Raw genomic sequence first — 15,432 nt, forward strand, 5'->3', positions numbered from 1 at the left:
CGCTTCCTGCGCCCCTAACCATTAGTGAAATACTATATGTACTTGAATTGTTAAATACTAATGACGGAGCAGGAGTGTGTGGGGATGAGTTTTCGTGGGAACTTATTTTCACTGACACCGGAACCACCTCGGTTAGAATATCTGGAAGAACCACTGGAGGCTGAAGGAAGAGACAGAGCAGGCTAACATCGGGTCAGCAGGTGTTTCCATGTAGACATATGCATAAGTGTTCGTTAATAAAATGTAATTAGCGGGGTTATTGGTGACCGAAGTCAGTGAACAGCTTCGGGTGAGATGATACTGTAAAAGAGACTAAAGGATTGTGCCAAAGCATCACTAAGTGGTGGACGTGCTCGATTTATTTCCCGGCTCTGCATTATAGGCTGCATCATTTCCGAATTGTCTACCCCTCTGCCAAACCTGGATGTATGAAAGTTTTTTAATGCCAAAATTTAAAACAATTAACACACTGAAGTACATGGCTATATCGATTAATAATGACGCCAATTAATATGCCCTAATAAAAAGCAATGCACAGGGTGATACTTCAGTGTTTATTGCAGAGGACGACAGTTGTCTGCATATCTTACCCCCTGCAGATAGCTACTACTGCAAGCCTTGGCACAAAATGCGCATAAAAACAGGCGATTAAAGGAGCGATTTATGTCAGTAACCAGTGTGCTGCCGAGTCCTGCTTTAAGCGTGTGAACAAAGCCATCCACTACAAAATCACGCTTATAAAAGAAATGTTGCTCTTAAATGTATGTTACAGTTGAACACTCATACGATATTTCAATTGTGTCATTTGTTTCGCAGTCGTTGTCATGGCGATGCGGCAGGCTTTGAAAGCCGTGCTGATTGACCTGAGCGGCACGTTGCACATTGAAGACACAGTGGTGCCTGGAGCCCCAGAAGCCCTCAAAAGGTCAGTTGGTACTTTGAGAACAATCATCTCCGCACCTGAGAGGCCATGGACAGATCAGTCAATGGCCTTCTTTCCACAGTGTGAACATAACGCAAAGGGGAATGGTGTCATTTTATGAACATCAGGGAGTTTAACAAACATTGCTTAACATTGATGGCTTTAATTACTGTTGCCCCTACGCACTTTCAATGTTACGTAGTCCTTCCCCCAAAACTACTGAGGCTACTGAAGATTTATGTTACTTGTTACAGCAACGGAATTTCCTCTGGTTTCAGTTTCACCCAGAATCAGTGTTTCTCTGCGTCAGGTAAGAGCATTAGGTTTTGGCTCAGCCGGGTTCTCTTCTTTCAGGTTACGGGAAACGCCGTTGGCTGTGAAGTTTGTGACCAACACGACGAAGGAGAGCAAGCAGTCGTTGCTGGACAGGCTGCACCGGCTCAACTTCTCCATCCAGGAGCGGGAGATCTTCACCTCGCTGACCGCTGCCCGGGGCCTGGTGGAGCGGAGAAGCCTGCGGCCGCTCCTTCTGCTGGAGGACAGCGCTCTGGAGGACTTCGCAGGTTGGCGGGATGGAGGCACAGGAAGTGCGGGGTCCTGGATGAGGGAATTAAGCTTTTCATAGGGAAGGCAGGGCAAAGAGAGGCTACTAGGTGTGCAGGAGTTTGAGGCTGTTCTTTACCGTACTCTCTGTGAAGTGTTTTCCTATACAGTACACTCTGTGAAGGGTGTTCCTTTACCGTACACTCTGTGAAGGGTGTTCCTTTACCGTACACTCTGTGAAGTGCGTTCTTTTACCGTACACTCTGTGAAGTGCGTTCCTTTTCCGTACACTCTGTGAAGGGTGTTCCTTTACAATACACTCTATGAAGGGTGTTCCTTGACCATAGTCTCTATGAAGGGTGTTCCTTTACCGTACACTCTGTGAAGTGCGTTCCTTTACCGTACACTCTGTGAAGGGTGTTCCTTTACAATACACTCTATGAAGGGTGTTCCTTGACCATAGTCTCTATGAAGGGTGTTCCTTTACCGTACACTCTGTGAAGTGCGTTCCTTTACCGTACACTCTGTGAAGGGTGTTCCTTTACCGTACACTCTGTGAAGGGTGTTCCTTTACCATACACTCTATGAAGGGTGTTCCTTGACCATAGTCTCTATGAAGGGTGTACGGTTGGGGAACAGGAAGCACTTCTCTGGAGGGGAAGTGCTGCCTGCTCTGTTCAGGGCCCTTCTTAAATATTTGTTCGTAAGGAAATATTTGATTCCTTTTCAGCAAATAGGATTTTCATGTGTAGACCATTTTCAGCTGACTGTTTGCTAGTTTACTGTGTTGTTTAACCATTTCATTACCCCTGCTCACACTTGTGAGACCATTAGGAATTAACTAGTAGCACTACTGATATCATGTTGGATTACAAACATCCAACATGGGAACATTTGCAAGGTAAAGTTTATCTGTTTTTTTATTCTATAGGTATTGAGACCAGTGATCCTAATGCTGTCGTGGTTGGACTTGCTCCCGACCATTTCAATTATCAGACACTCAACAAGGCATTCAGGTGAGACATTAGTGTGCCAGATTATAATAAATGTATATGGGAACAAATATATGCTGTCCTTGTGAACAGCATGAACATCCCTCTGAACCTTTTCATGTTTTTTTAGATTTATTGATCAATTCAGCTATGGGTAAACATATGAAATGACACCAAATGTGGTCAAAACTGGAAAAAAAAACCTGTGGTGAGCTGGTCTAGATATGGCCAAGAACTGTCATCAGCTAATTTCAAGAAAGAAATGTGAATTCTGCTCATAATTGAAGGTAAAATGTAATCTTTCCCCCCCATTTTGCGTCCGCCCTGGTAATTCTTCCCCCGCATGCAGGCTGATTTTGGAGGGAGCGCCGCTGATCGCGGTGCACAAGGCGCGGTACTACAAGCGCAAGGACGGCCTGGCGCTGGGACCCGGCCCGTTCGTGACGGGGCTGGAGTACGCCACGGACGCCTGCGCCACCGTGGTGGGCAAGCCCGAAAAAACCTTCTTTCTGGAGGCCCTCCGGGACCTGGACTGCACACCCGAGGAGGCCGTCATGATCGGTGACGTGCGTGCTAACCTGGGACTCGTGTTTATGCCTGCTCCTTTTGGTGGATGTGCACCAAATGTTGCACAAATTTTGTGCTTTTTATTTATCATATTTGCATGCATTGTTTGAAAAGCACGATTTGAATTAAAGTATTCTAAATTTAGTATTAAATTACTGAATGTGGCTCCATTCAAAAAGAAAGGAAAAAAATAGTTTTATCCCGTGGCTGAAATGGTTAAAGTAGTGAAACTCCATATCTTTATGTGTGGACCAGAGCCACTTGTCTGTGATTGCGCTGTAATAACAGGAGTCTGTTCCTTCCATCAGGACGCCAGAGATGATGTAGGCGGGGCCCAAAATGCTGGCCTTCGAGGAATTTTAGTCCAAACTGGTGAGAGCTTATAGTACAAAGCATGCAGCACAAAGACTAATCCCACAGCACTAATACTAAACACATAGCACTTGTACTAAACTTACAGCACTAATAATACTACACACACAAAATATTAAAAAGGGACTTCCAAAGACTAAATTTGAGTGTCAAAAAAAATTATCTAAAATATTTATACACGCTACGCAACAAAATTGGTCTATCCTTTCATGTATCCTATCAATTAACGCATAACCTCTGTTCTCCAGGAAAATACAGGGCAGGAGACGAGAACAAAATCAACCCGTTGCCGTTAGCGACCTGTGCCGGCTTCCCCCAGGCGGTGGACTACATCCTGGAGCAGCTCATGTGACCAGTGAAATGACTCTGAGAGTTGTGTACGGGTATGAGGTGTGACTCTTCACAGAAACTTCACAGACTCTTTGGATGCTTAAGGAATGCTGGGAAACGGTGGGCGGTGCTGAATGTGATTGGATGCATGGCTGTGTCACAGGCCCTGAAACCCCGCCCCTTTAAAGGAACAGCGCTTATTATGATGATCCTTTTCTGACTTCACAAACCAGGGCAACTCACATTAGTGTTTAACTGTGATGATGCTTATGAAAGGCAGTAGATGTAACAAAATAATACAATAAAGTACATTGAGTTCAGTATAAACGGGGAAAAAGAATCCCTCTGAATCCTCTCTTCTGTCTCTTTACATCTATGGCTGCTTTCTCCTCTGTCTGCAGTGACAGACACAATGGAGGGAAAAGCTCCAAGCTCCACACACATGAAAGCATGCACGCACACACACAAGCATACAAACCATTCCGTGTGACAAATATGCAATAATAGAGGAAATCAGGAAGGGGGCAAATACTTTTTCACAGCACTGTATCCCTGCACACGCACGTGCACATGCATTCTCTCTCTCATACACATACAAGCACACACATATTCCAGCGTACTCCAGCTCCTTCCTTTGTTTTTTGCAATATGTGAGTGTGCGTTTAGCATGGAAATGGAGCCACTGTGTTGTATGTCATTTTGGCTGAACCCTCTTCCGAAGACAACAGACAGGCAGCACACACAAAGGAAAGGATCTTGGGATAGTACATCCCAGCTGTAGAGTGTGGCAGGCTCAAGCAAAGCAGGACACTTCAATTATGAATCAAACAAGAAATTCTACAAAGTATGACAACTTCTGATGAATTGTCCATTTTATTATTGAGATTTTGTCTGTATTGTCATCATTGCCTCCTGTGCTGGCCAATATTTGATTTGTTTAGTACAATATTTAAAAAGTAATGTTAGAAAAATTCAAAACAGAATGAAAACATATTTTGGGAAATATTTTAAGGAAAAAGTATAACCGCTCTGTTACATTAAAAAGAGCAGTTATACTTTTCAGAATATCCAGAATATCACCTACAAAAAATGTTGGTTTTAAAAACGCGTAAGAAATCGGAATAAACCACTGACACAAACTCTAGTGATAATGTAGTGCATACACAAGATGGGACATTTTCTGTAGAGTTTAAATGACTGCATCACACCTGTAACAGAATTTCCATTGCTTAATACACATTTTTCAGCTGCTCTTTTGCATCTGTCCAGCAGGGGGAGCAGCACACGCCACTGATAGGGTTTCACAAAGCAAGGAGTACATGTGCAAGAAGCTGGAATAAAAACATCCAGAGCACAGTACACCTCCGTGTGTGTGTATATAAGTGTGAGTGTGTGTGCGTGCATGCATGTGTGCGCGTGCGTGCATGTGTTAGTGTGTGTATGTATGTATGAGTGTGTGTGCATGTGTGTGTGTGTGTGTGTGCACAGTGCAGATGTGTCATCTCACACTGACTGGTACTCCTTCTCCCAGGCCATATACTTCTCTGTTAAGTTCCTGACTGAGGGTTTTGTGTGCGCGAGCACATCCAGGAAATCTGCAGTTGTGACGGTTTCCAGCTGAATGATGGGCATCTTGGAGTTGCCTTTTAAGAAACATGTTTTGCCTCAGAATACCAGAAACACAGAGATGGGAACACAGTGCAGAAAGTGCCCTGGTGGGGGACTGATCCCCCTGGTGACCAAGGAGGTTAGTAAATGGTAAATGGTAAATGGACTGCATTTATATAGCGCTTTTATCCAAAGCACTTTACAATTGATGCCTCGCATTCACCAGAGCAATTAGGGGTTAGGTGTCTTGCTCAGGGACACTTCGACATGCCCAGGGTAAATGGGCTTGATAGTCGATCACCTCGCAGACTGCACCACACACCATGCTGACTTGGACCTGTTTTATTCAGGTCCAGCAAACTGGTGACATACAAGTCCTGCTCTTTGAGTTTGAGCCTGATTACTACACACACCTGTAAGCGCTAATTATCTGTATTAATCTCATTAATGCTTAGTGTGAAAATGTGCTTTTGTTCCTCATGCTTGCAGTATGCAAGTAATTTTCTCTAATGATATTTATTGAAAGAAATATTCGCATAGTTGACCATGACCATTTTTTCTTTTAATAATTACTTCTCACCTGCTTGATGATTTTCGAGAGCGTCGAATATCTTCCGAACGGGCCTCATGGCGGCCTCCTTGCATGCCAGCTTTACATCCGAGCCGGAGTAACCTTCCATCTCCTGCAACGGAAAAACTCTTCATCTCTCCTTCCATAATGTCACACTGGATAAGAGGTGCTGCTGAATGGCTGAACGTAAATGTGAATCATCACAGTGGCTCTCCGTGAAGGTTCATTATAGAGTTCTGCTTAATCTAACGAGAGAGGTTGGCCTCTTCACACCTGTGCAAGCACACTGTAGTCCAGCTGGGTGCGCAGTTCTACGCTCCCGGAGTTGCTAAGCGGAGGCAGCCAGTGAGTGATCATGGCCTGGCGAGCAGCTTCAGACGGCAGCCCCACCAGGATCCGTTTATCCAGCCGCCGCAGCATACCGTGGTCCAGCTCCCTGCCGGAGAGAGAGAGAGAGACAGCTAGTACCACAGTACTACACTTCCTGAGTCAGGTCTAGTACCACTGTACTCCACTGACTGAGTCAGGTCTAGTACCACTGTAATTCACTTCCTTAGTGAGGCCTAGTAACATTGTACTCCACTTCCTGAGTGAGGGCTGGGACTTGATTATTTTCCTCTAGATCACCTGAGCTAAATCGGACCCCCAACTCTAATGTAAAATGGCGGAAACTGACTCAAGGCCCATGGTAAGCAATAGAATTAATTAACATCAGTGCTCACCAGGGTAGGTTGGAGGCCGCCAGCACAAAGACAAGGTCATCGGAGTGTGCTAGTCCATCCATCTGGACCAGAAGCTCAGTCTTCATCCTGCGGCTGCCTTCGTGCTCTCCCCTGGTGGAAAGAAAACAGTCAGCATTGGGCCCTGAAGCCAGAGCAGGAGATAGCTTGGCCAGCGTGGTGAGTACGCTGCTGCGTGTCTCTGGGGACATTATTTCTTACTCTGATTTCACAGGTTCATTCATGTATCATGTGTCCTCTACTAAATCAGACAGCTGGATGTAAAGGTCAGGCTGTTGTGCGTGCCTGGGCAGTTCAAACAGACCACACAGCAGCCTAAATATGGTCACCTGCAGGTACGCTACTGTGCTAGTGCTACTATGTTACTGCTCCTGAACTAGTGCTACTGTGTTACTGCTACTGTGCTAGTGTGGGCCTGATAGCCTGGTCCATTTCTCAAATGACTCAAATGCAGTTTCTATGACTGTGTGCAGTACATTTGTAGAAAGGTGGTATCACTGGGTCAGGATCTCACCCTTGTCCTGTTCCCCTCTGGCTCATTACCGACTCCAGCTCATCTAGGAAAATGGTAGATGGGGCGTGGTACCGGGCCAGCTCAAAAAGAACCTGAAGGGGAAAGATACCAGTCAACTTAAAGTGCTGGAATGAGACTCTGTTCTCAGACTGTCAATTATCGTCAATAGAAATGGCTGAAACATAAGTGTACATTAGGCTATTCCACTCAACCTCAGATCCTGTAAACATGAAACGGTGAGAAATTTCAGCACACAGAATTATGAAAGAACGGCAGGATCATTGAAGGCGTAACTGAAATATATATCAGTAGGGACTGCTGGGAGGCTCATCCGGTTAAGACTCCGTTCTTGTCCTAGTTCATGGTTGAGACCCACAGTCCAAATCCTGACCAGTGACTCTGGCCGGCATCACGCAGGGCAACAAATAATTGCAGAGAGTGTAGCCTGGCATTAGGGAGAGCTCAACTGGCAGGGACCTGTGTCTTCTTCTCTAGCGTCCCCTACTGGCTAATCAGGAAGCTACAAGTCAACCTGTAAAGATGCAGAGGAAATGTCTTCCCCTGAGACTGTGTGAGCCAGATTTGTGAACTGGTAAAGAAGCAGCGTTTTGCTCCTCGTGATTAGGAGGACACCGCATGCTCATCTGTGCTCTTCCTTTTTGATAGCGAAGGATTTTTGATAGTAATGAGGACTGATGTATGATTAGGCATTCCAAATAGGGGAGGAAAAGGGTGAAAAAGCAAAAAATAATAATAATTTCGGCCACTGACCCGAACCAACTTCTCAGAGTCTCCCCTCCATTTGCTGACGATGGTAGACGTGGAGATGTTGAAGAAGGTGGTGTGACACTCAGTGGCTACAGCCTTGGCCAGAAGAGTCTTCCCCGTGCCTGAGAGAGAGCAAAAAGGTCAGGGGGGAGAGACAGGTTCCAGTTTTGATCTCATTTCAGTGCTCCTTTTACGCAGTAAATTACGCTCATTGTATTTTAACAGGCTTGGGGGGGCATTATTGATTATTTCTGCTCTTAACTGGTTTATTTCTTATCTATCAGGAAGACAGATTCCAGGTTTGGTGATTCTATGATAAATAACTGGGGTCCCACAGGAGTCAGTACTGGGACCTGTATGTTCGGTGTGTTATATATTACCTTTGGCCAGGTTATACATAAGCAAATTATCTTTTCACGTTTATGAAGATAATCATTGGGGGTGTATTACAGGAAAAATACAGGAAGTGTATGGTGTAAAGTCAGTGTAATGTGTAGGGTAAGAGGAAGGTAAGACTGGAACAGGGAGTTCCATGCATGTCACTGACCAGGAGGTCCGTACAACAGGAGACCCTTCCAGGGCGACAGAATGCCTGTGAACAGCTGTGGATACTAGAGAAAGAGAAAACGGAATATGACACAGCATTAGCATTTCCTCAGTCATTTGGGTTTCCACTGCTGGCTTAAATTAAACAACCTGATTTTAATTCTCAAATACAATACAAACCTATGCTTTATGTGCGATGTGCACCAGGTGTAAAAGGTCCTAATGGGCAAACTCTGTGCACCCAGTATGCTGTGTGAATGTTATACATCTCCTGAATCAGTATTGGCATTGCCATCCATAAAAATAACCCAGATGTGCAGATCCGGACCGAGCTTCTCGCGTGTCACAAATTAATTGAGTAACGGATTTAAGCGAGTCTTTTATTATCCTTAATGCAGCACCGCCAGTTCATCAGTCAACCGACGCGTTTTGCCGCGCGGAGAGCGGAGATCCGCCGCTTCGCAGACGAACGGCGATGTGACACCGGCGCAATTTCGGAATTGATTTTTTGGGATAGGTCGGGGTCATGACTAGGATGCAGCCTTGGTAGGGGGGTTGTATAAAATACACGGTTCGACAACAAGCCGCCGGGGAAAAAGAATGTCAGGGCATAGACACTTATTTGTTGTCATCACCACGCGAGTGAATCATGAAGGACAGGCTCTTAAGTGCCGGATTTGGTGGTATTCAAGTATGGATTTAGTGTCACCTTAAGAAATAACCGGGCCGTGCTTCCCAGTACCCTTTAGTGGAGACATATTCAGAGTCTAATCTGGGAGGCAGGGTGAGAAAATATCACGGCGTTTTGAGGCCTCGCACCTTAATGGGGTAGACGACAGCCTCTTTGACTAATCGCTTGGCGTCCTCCAGCCCGATAATGTCGTCCCACCGCACGTTGGGGTTGTGTAAATAGATATCCTTTAGGAAAAGACAGGAGAGCGATGGGAACCTTAGACCTTCATTAATACATGTTCACACGCAAGCTGAATATGCCCAATGTGACAGCTCTGTGCTGCCCTCTGCTGGTAAGAATGTTACTGCACACATACTGTCAGGTTTGAGTGCGTCTGCTGTTCTAAACTGTGTTGTTTGCATTATTGCAACATTATTTTAAGAAAATCTGTCTGTCTTTAGTATGTGCAGTTTCCATTGAGCTGTGATGAGAAATAACTGCTTCATGCATAGTGTGACCTGTCTTTCCTGACAGGTACAAAGTCAACCTAATGAGTTGTGAACAGAATAAAGCACTGAGTCGTTGAAATAATCGTCCTGATTTATATTTGTGCATGATCAGCAGAGATATGAACCCCGCTTACCCTGCTGATGACAGCGGCCAGCTCCCTCATCTCACTGTTCATCCCACTGAAGGCACTGAGCGGCTTGAGTAGGCGCTCCTGCCAGAGGGAGGGAGGGTTAGGGAAATGGCAGTGTCAAGTGGGAGAGGGTTATGGTTAGTGAAATGGCGGTATTGAGAGAGAGAGATAGATAGATAGAGAGAGAGAGAGAGAGAGAGAGAGAGAGAGAGAGAGGGTTAGGGTTAGTGGAATGGCAGTATTGAGAGAGAGAGGGTTAGGGTTAGTGAAATGGCAGTATTGAGAGAGAGAGAGGGTTAGGGTTAGTGAAATGGCAGTATTGAGAGAGAGAGAGAGAGAGAGAGAGAGAGAGAGAGGGTTAGGGTTAGTGAAATGGCAGTATTGTGAAAAGGAGATTTTGATCTCAGTCAGACTGGATAAATGAAGAGCAAATAAAGGTCTGTCCTAAAGGAATCAATCATGCAACAAATTCACCAAGGAATACATTTTCTACAAAGAAATAATGAAAAATAATATAACTCACAATTTCCTGATTTCCTTTTACATTAAATAATGACCTTCTTGATGCACCATATAGAGTTCTACACATAGTGGCATTAGCCAATAAGAGAGCACACAATCACAGCAAACTATGGAGGGCCCTACCGAGGGTTCAGGGTTGCAGCTCAAACCATTTGTGGTATTGCAGGCGGCTCCTTTAATGGCATCTTGGATCAGGCCTCGATAGTCAATCAGGTGTCCCTGTGACAGAAACAGAAGGACAGGTAGACACAGGTGAGGTCCACACCCTGTGAAACACACTGAAATAGTTGGGTCTTTCTGAACAGCCAGGTTTATGGGAGAAGAAGGAACATTAGACAGACACCAGTGGGCATCATAAGGCCAGAACGGACAATTCAGCCAATCAGGGCTCATCCTTTTCTAGCGGGCACTGTGCCAGGATTGGTCTTCAGCACCATGGTTCACTGCTTTGACTGTGATTCCTGGTTAAGCTATTATAGCACAAATAACCTTCTGTGTGGGAAGATGCTTCTCAGTACATATCACTGGGAAATTCAGCATGACCCACTTCTACATATGACTCCTGTGTACTATGCATGCCCAAATGCCCTTTATGTGTACTACACATGCACCCTACGTGTACTACATATGCCCTCTATGTGTACTACATATGCCCCCTACATGTACTACATATGCCTCCTCCTATGTTCTGTGGTTACGCTGACTAAACACATTTCATAGGAGAGGCATCACTTCCACATCCTGAGGAGGAAGAGGAGTTTGCGAGTGTTGGTCACCTTCATCATGTGACATCCTTACCCGCTTCACCTGTGCCTCCTCCGCTGCCCCGTTCCGCATGATGGGCGACACGTTCAACCCAAACTCCGCCGTCTCGTGTGCGGCGGACAGACCGTTCTCCTGTAGGAGGCACTGTTATTACACCCCACACACACACACACTGCACCGCCAACTTGGGCTGCGTAAAGACGTCTCTGCTCATGTGGCATACATCCGGGCACTTTTCACATACTCAAATGTACTGAATAGACTTGCTCGTGAAGCATACTACATACTCATTTTGCATCACAGTTAGTATGTTACGTGCAGATGGTACACAGTCTCAAACACAGCCATAATATAGTCTGGTCTTCCCTTTGTGCAAACTGGGTCAAGGGACCAGGGTCAAATATTTAATTATCTGCGCAATGAAACATGGCTAAATTTAGCCGGCGTTGTTAAAATGCCACAGTAAGCACAGGGTACGAGACAGACTGTCTGAACATAAACACGCTGTGTCCCGCGGCAGTGCGGTGTGTGTCAGCCCATCCCTCATCCCTCAGCCACTGGCCTCGAGGTTATTAACGAGTCTGTCACAAGAAGAGACCGCTTAAAACAACTTCTGGGGAAAAAAAAAAAACCGTCCTGGATTTTACATTGTGAAAGCTACAAGGTTCCCTGGACCGAATGAGGATTTAGACTATCGCCTTTTCACAGACCGAGTCCCTCCAACAGACCCCATCCTTCCACAGTCCTCAGCCTCTCTATTTCCCCTCTGTAAATTTAAGCTAAAAGCTAAGCCTGTATGCTGCATCACTTCTTATTTCTCAGTTACAGTTGTGTGTGTTGCTCCAGAATTTATTCATGTGAAAGTACTTTAAATATTTAAGTAGGTATCTGAGCCAGGTCAGTAGAAGATACCGCTTTCTCTGGGACCTGTATGCTAAGCAGACCTGGGTCAAATATGTATTTGTTTTGGATTAAAGTACTTTTCTACGCTTTACTGATCTTGTCTGGTGTATTGGAACCAATGAAATACTCTCAAAAAGTGCAAACCCCACCTTTTGGTCATATTGGCAGGCTCAGTTACACCAGGCAAGATCAATAGAGCACAGAAAAGTATTTGAATCTGAAATAAATACGTATTTGACCCAGGTCTGATGCTAAGTGATAACAGTTGAAAAGGAGAAGGGCAGACTCACTCACACCACTGTCTTTATCCACGTCCCTGACGGCCATCTTGGACTCCGTCTTCTTCAGACCGCATTTGGATGTGGGCCGCTGACTGGAGTTTATCCTGGGTAAGGCTTGAGTCCCTGTATAGGGGGTCCTGTGGGATAAAATTAGCACAACTTACTGCCTTACTGTACTCCCATCGGTAATTACATGTGCCCAAATGTGCCCAAACTAAAATGCAAGGCTGCGCTTTCGTTTTACGTTTATTTGGAAAGCACTTTGAACACTTTGGAAAGCGCTGTACAAATGAACTTATTTTGTAATTATGAACTGAACTAGCAGTGTTCCCTTAAGTCACAGTAGTGCTGTTCTCTGCCAATTTCCTGAAAATGAAGTTGCACACAGAGAATGACAGTGAGATTAGATACTGATTGGCCCATCTATTATTACTCTAAGGGTGACACACCAGACCCAAAAAATGAAAAGATTATTCAGTGCTCACCTCTTTTTACCACAAATTCTTGTCGATTTGTTGTCACCTACATTTGAATTAAGGAAGCAATTAAAATTTTAATAAGTTTATGCGCATGCTTATACAAAAATCTACATTTACTACCTTCCCCAGAAGGACAGAGAAATAATAAGAAGAGGTGTATTATTATTATTATCATTATAATATATGTGTACCCCTCATGATGACTTTATAGCTAAAGGCTACCAACACCTGCTTAATAAATAATAAGAAGAAAAAGAATTATTGCTGCTTGCACTTTCTTCAGTTCAAAAATTATTAAAAACTTCTTAAATGTCATCCCACGAGTGACAACTGCAGTTAAAGATAACTTGATTGCTGTTAGCAAGAGTGGATTTTGATAAATCATGCAGAACTCTTTTATCCTTATCACCACGTTCCAACACTAGAGCTCCCATTTCTAACACCAGTGGTACTGATGGTCCAGACATTTCCTTACTGCATAGGGACTCTTGAAACCATAGCAAAAAAATATATTGTGTGACATCTGAATAACATGCGTTCAAAAAGAAACAACAAACCTGTTTCTGGTAATCTTTTTGTAAGCTTGGGATACTTCTGGAACTTGATGAAATAATAACTCTCATACTCCATGATGATGGTGTCCAAGTCCACATTGTCGCAGACTTCAAACCTACGCAAGCCTAAGTTGGTTTCTTGTTCTAAAGTGCAGCCGGTGTCCACATATCTGAGAAAACCAGTAAGAATGCTGTAAATAACATGAATGCACAAGACTGCCGATCATTTGTGTCCCCTGGAGATCCACAGGGACCGGCACAAATACAGTGGGTGTTTTACAGAGGTGGACTGTGGATCATTTGTGGCCCCTGGAGATCCACAGGGACCGGCACAAGTACAGTGTATGTTTTACAGAAGTGTCCAGGGTAAGTTTAACTTTCTAGTTTCTGAATACTTTACATCTGCACGTTTGAATATTTCTGAATGTACAGTATATTGTGCCATTAAAAAAAACAACAGTAAACTGACTCTGGGCCTTATATACTTTATTCCCATTACCTTATTGGAGGGAACTCTCAGATGGTGGGTCTCGTTAAAGACTGTTCTTTGAACAGTGACCTGTGGTCAACCTCAATACCGTGGATCTGCAGGACTAGGACAGGGCATAGTTGCCGGTACTTACCCTTCATCCATTAAATAGTTGAAAATGAGTACAAGTAAACTTCTTCTTCTGGCCTCTGTTCGCATCTCATCCTGAAGTGAAGGAAAAATTAATGATTGGCTGGTCTGCCTCCATGTATTTTTTTCAAACCCATCACTCGTGTTTATCAGTTTGGGGTGCCCATTTGCAACTGTTTTTTAACACCCAGTATTGCCTTGGGATTACATTTACTGGTTCATTATTCAGACATTTGAGACACTTGTTAATCACACAAAATAAATTAAAACTGGTTGAGATCAATAGCCACTTTGACTACCCCGTTTTTGCAGTCAATGTAGGGAGTTTATCCACACAGATAAAGATGTTGTCATCAAAAGAAAAAAAAAACACAAAATAAAAATGAATGTTAGCTTATTTGACCAGGTATCATGACTACATTATGTAATTGTTTAATTTCCTAAATTAAATTGAGAATGATGATATTCTTTGATCAACTAATTATTTTAAAACCTTTTCTCTGGTTGGACATTCCGTGCTTCCGAATTTGCTCGTTGTTTTTTTTTTTTTTTTTTTAGCAGCTTACATTTTTACTGACAGGCTACCTTGCTGACTAAACAGCGCCACCCACAGTTCCGACACCAGAAAGCTGGCATTCGCCGTCGCCGTCGCCTAGCAACCCGCTCCACCACCCCCAGCAACAGATACAATGCGGCAGGGGGGGACGGAAAGCTAAACATGCTAAACTAGCTAATCTCGTAAAATAAAGTGAACAAAATCTATTGTGACAACATACAAATATGGCCCTTCGTTCTCTACAGTAAAGAACATTAATATCTGCTAACGTATACATGAAATAAAGAAAACAACCAGACACCTAACGTTAGTTTTGGTTATCGTTTTATAGACAAGATGTAGGCAATGGTAGGTAGACTAGCTTGTTGAGTTAGCTATGAAACATTACATCACTACTCATTTTATCTAACTAGACCTAGCTCGTAAACTAAACAAATACATTGTCATTAATTCAATTAGGAAAACACTGCTGTCTCTCGACAGCCAACTAACTTAGCAAACAATATGTAGACTAGGCATAAATTTTACTTGTTGAATGACACTTGGTAGATTAATTTCCTTCACACTAAGGACATAAAGCTGATGAGATGGGCTCAATACTTACTGCCTCTCTGGCTTGTTTTGATGTTTTGATGGCTTGATATGAAAGTTCCATTGTTGGTTGTTAGCTAGTAACTTAGTTTTCAACCTGTTACTTGACTCAGTCAGCAAACGAGCCAGCCAGCTAAATTATAATTGATTAAACAACCGGATTAACTGCATGCATCTCGTGTGAGTAGCTGTAATATGTTTAACCCAAATACATAACATCACCAGTTCCGTTATCCCACTTCTGAGCAATCATCAGCTGTTGTCACGCTTGTGAAACCACAAAATGAGCAGTCTGAACAGTTGTGTCGTCCAGTGAGAGTATATAGCGCCACTAGGTGGACCAGCGTGTGTGAGAAATAAAGGACTGTAGGAAGAT

At 43.9% G+C, this 15,432-nt stretch overlaps 2 protein-coding genes across 5 annotated transcripts; one reads left to right on the top strand and one right to left on the bottom strand.

The window, feature by feature from the left end:
• The first annotated feature begins 63 nt into the window (after positions 1-63).
• On the top strand, positions 64-4,066 carry hdhd2 (haloacid dehalogenase-like hydrolase domain containing 2). 4 transcript variants are annotated; one of them, XM_064308173.1, is made up of 7 exons: positions 64-192; positions 817-925; positions 1,277-1,485; positions 2,397-2,481; positions 2,807-3,023; positions 3,333-3,396; positions 3,645-4,066. In XM_064308173.1, the coding sequence occupies exons 2-7, from the start codon at positions 825-827 to the stop codon at positions 3,746-3,748; spliced, it is 780 nt and encodes a 259-aa protein (XP_064164243.1). In that variant the 5' UTR covers positions 64-192; positions 817-824; the 3' UTR covers positions 3,749-4,066. The 4 variants fall into 4 exon arrangements, with proteins under 4 accessions (XP_064164243.1, XP_064164245.1, XP_064164244.1 ...); XM_064308175.1 differs by having other exon boundaries at positions 96-200; XM_064308174.1 differs by having other exon boundaries at positions 144-289.
• Positions 4,067-4,584: 518 nt separating this feature from the next.
• Positions 4,585-15,373, bottom strand: katnal2 (katanin p60 subunit A-like 2). Its single transcript, XM_064308172.1, has 16 exons — positions 15,070-15,373; positions 13,914-13,984; positions 13,294-13,460; positions 12,743-12,779; positions 12,271-12,394; positions 11,107-11,205; positions 10,432-10,527; positions 9,790-9,867; positions 9,293-9,391; positions 8,475-8,538; positions 7,931-8,049; positions 7,160-7,251; positions 6,628-6,738; positions 6,179-6,341; positions 5,915-6,017; positions 4,585-5,369 (listed from the first exon to the last, which is right to left on the bottom strand). The coding sequence occupies exons 1-16, from the start codon at positions 15,118-15,120 to the stop codon at positions 5,230-5,232; spliced, it is 1,614 nt and encodes a 537-aa protein (XP_064164242.1). The 5' UTR covers positions 15,121-15,373; the 3' UTR covers positions 4,585-5,229.
• Positions 15,374-15,432: the final 59 nt, after the last annotated feature.

This window comes from Anguilla rostrata, chromosome 14, assembly GCF_018555375.3.
Source record: "Anguilla rostrata isolate EN2019 chromosome 14, ASM1855537v3, whole genome shotgun sequence".
Taxonomy (NCBI): Eukaryota; Metazoa; Chordata; class Actinopteri; order Anguilliformes; family Anguillidae; genus Anguilla; species Anguilla rostrata.

Coding starts and splice junctions, on each gene's coding strand:
- hdhd2 (XM_064308173.1), top strand. CDS start 825: ATGGCGATGCGGCAGGCTTTGAAAGCCGTGCTGATTGACCTGAGCGGC. Junction 3,024..3,332: donor AGGCCGTCATGATCGGTGAC/GTGCGTGCTAAC, acceptor TCCTTCCATCAG/GACGCCAGAGATGATGTAGG. Junction 3,397..3,644: donor AGGAATTTTAGTCCAAACTG/GTGAGAGCTTAT, acceptor TCTGTTCTCCAG/GAAAATACAGGGCAGGAGAC.
- katnal2 (XM_064308172.1), bottom strand. CDS start 15,120: ATGGAACTTTCATATCAAGCCATCAAAACATCAAAACAAGCCAGAGAG. Junction 11,206..12,270: donor ACGTGGATAAAGACAGTGGT/GTGAGTGAGTCT, acceptor TGCCTCCTACAG/GAGAACGGTCTGTCCGCCGC. Junction 7,252..7,930: donor ACTCTGAGAAGTTGGTTCGG/GTCAGTGGCCGA, acceptor TTTCCCCTTCAG/GTTCTTTTTGAGCTGGCCCG.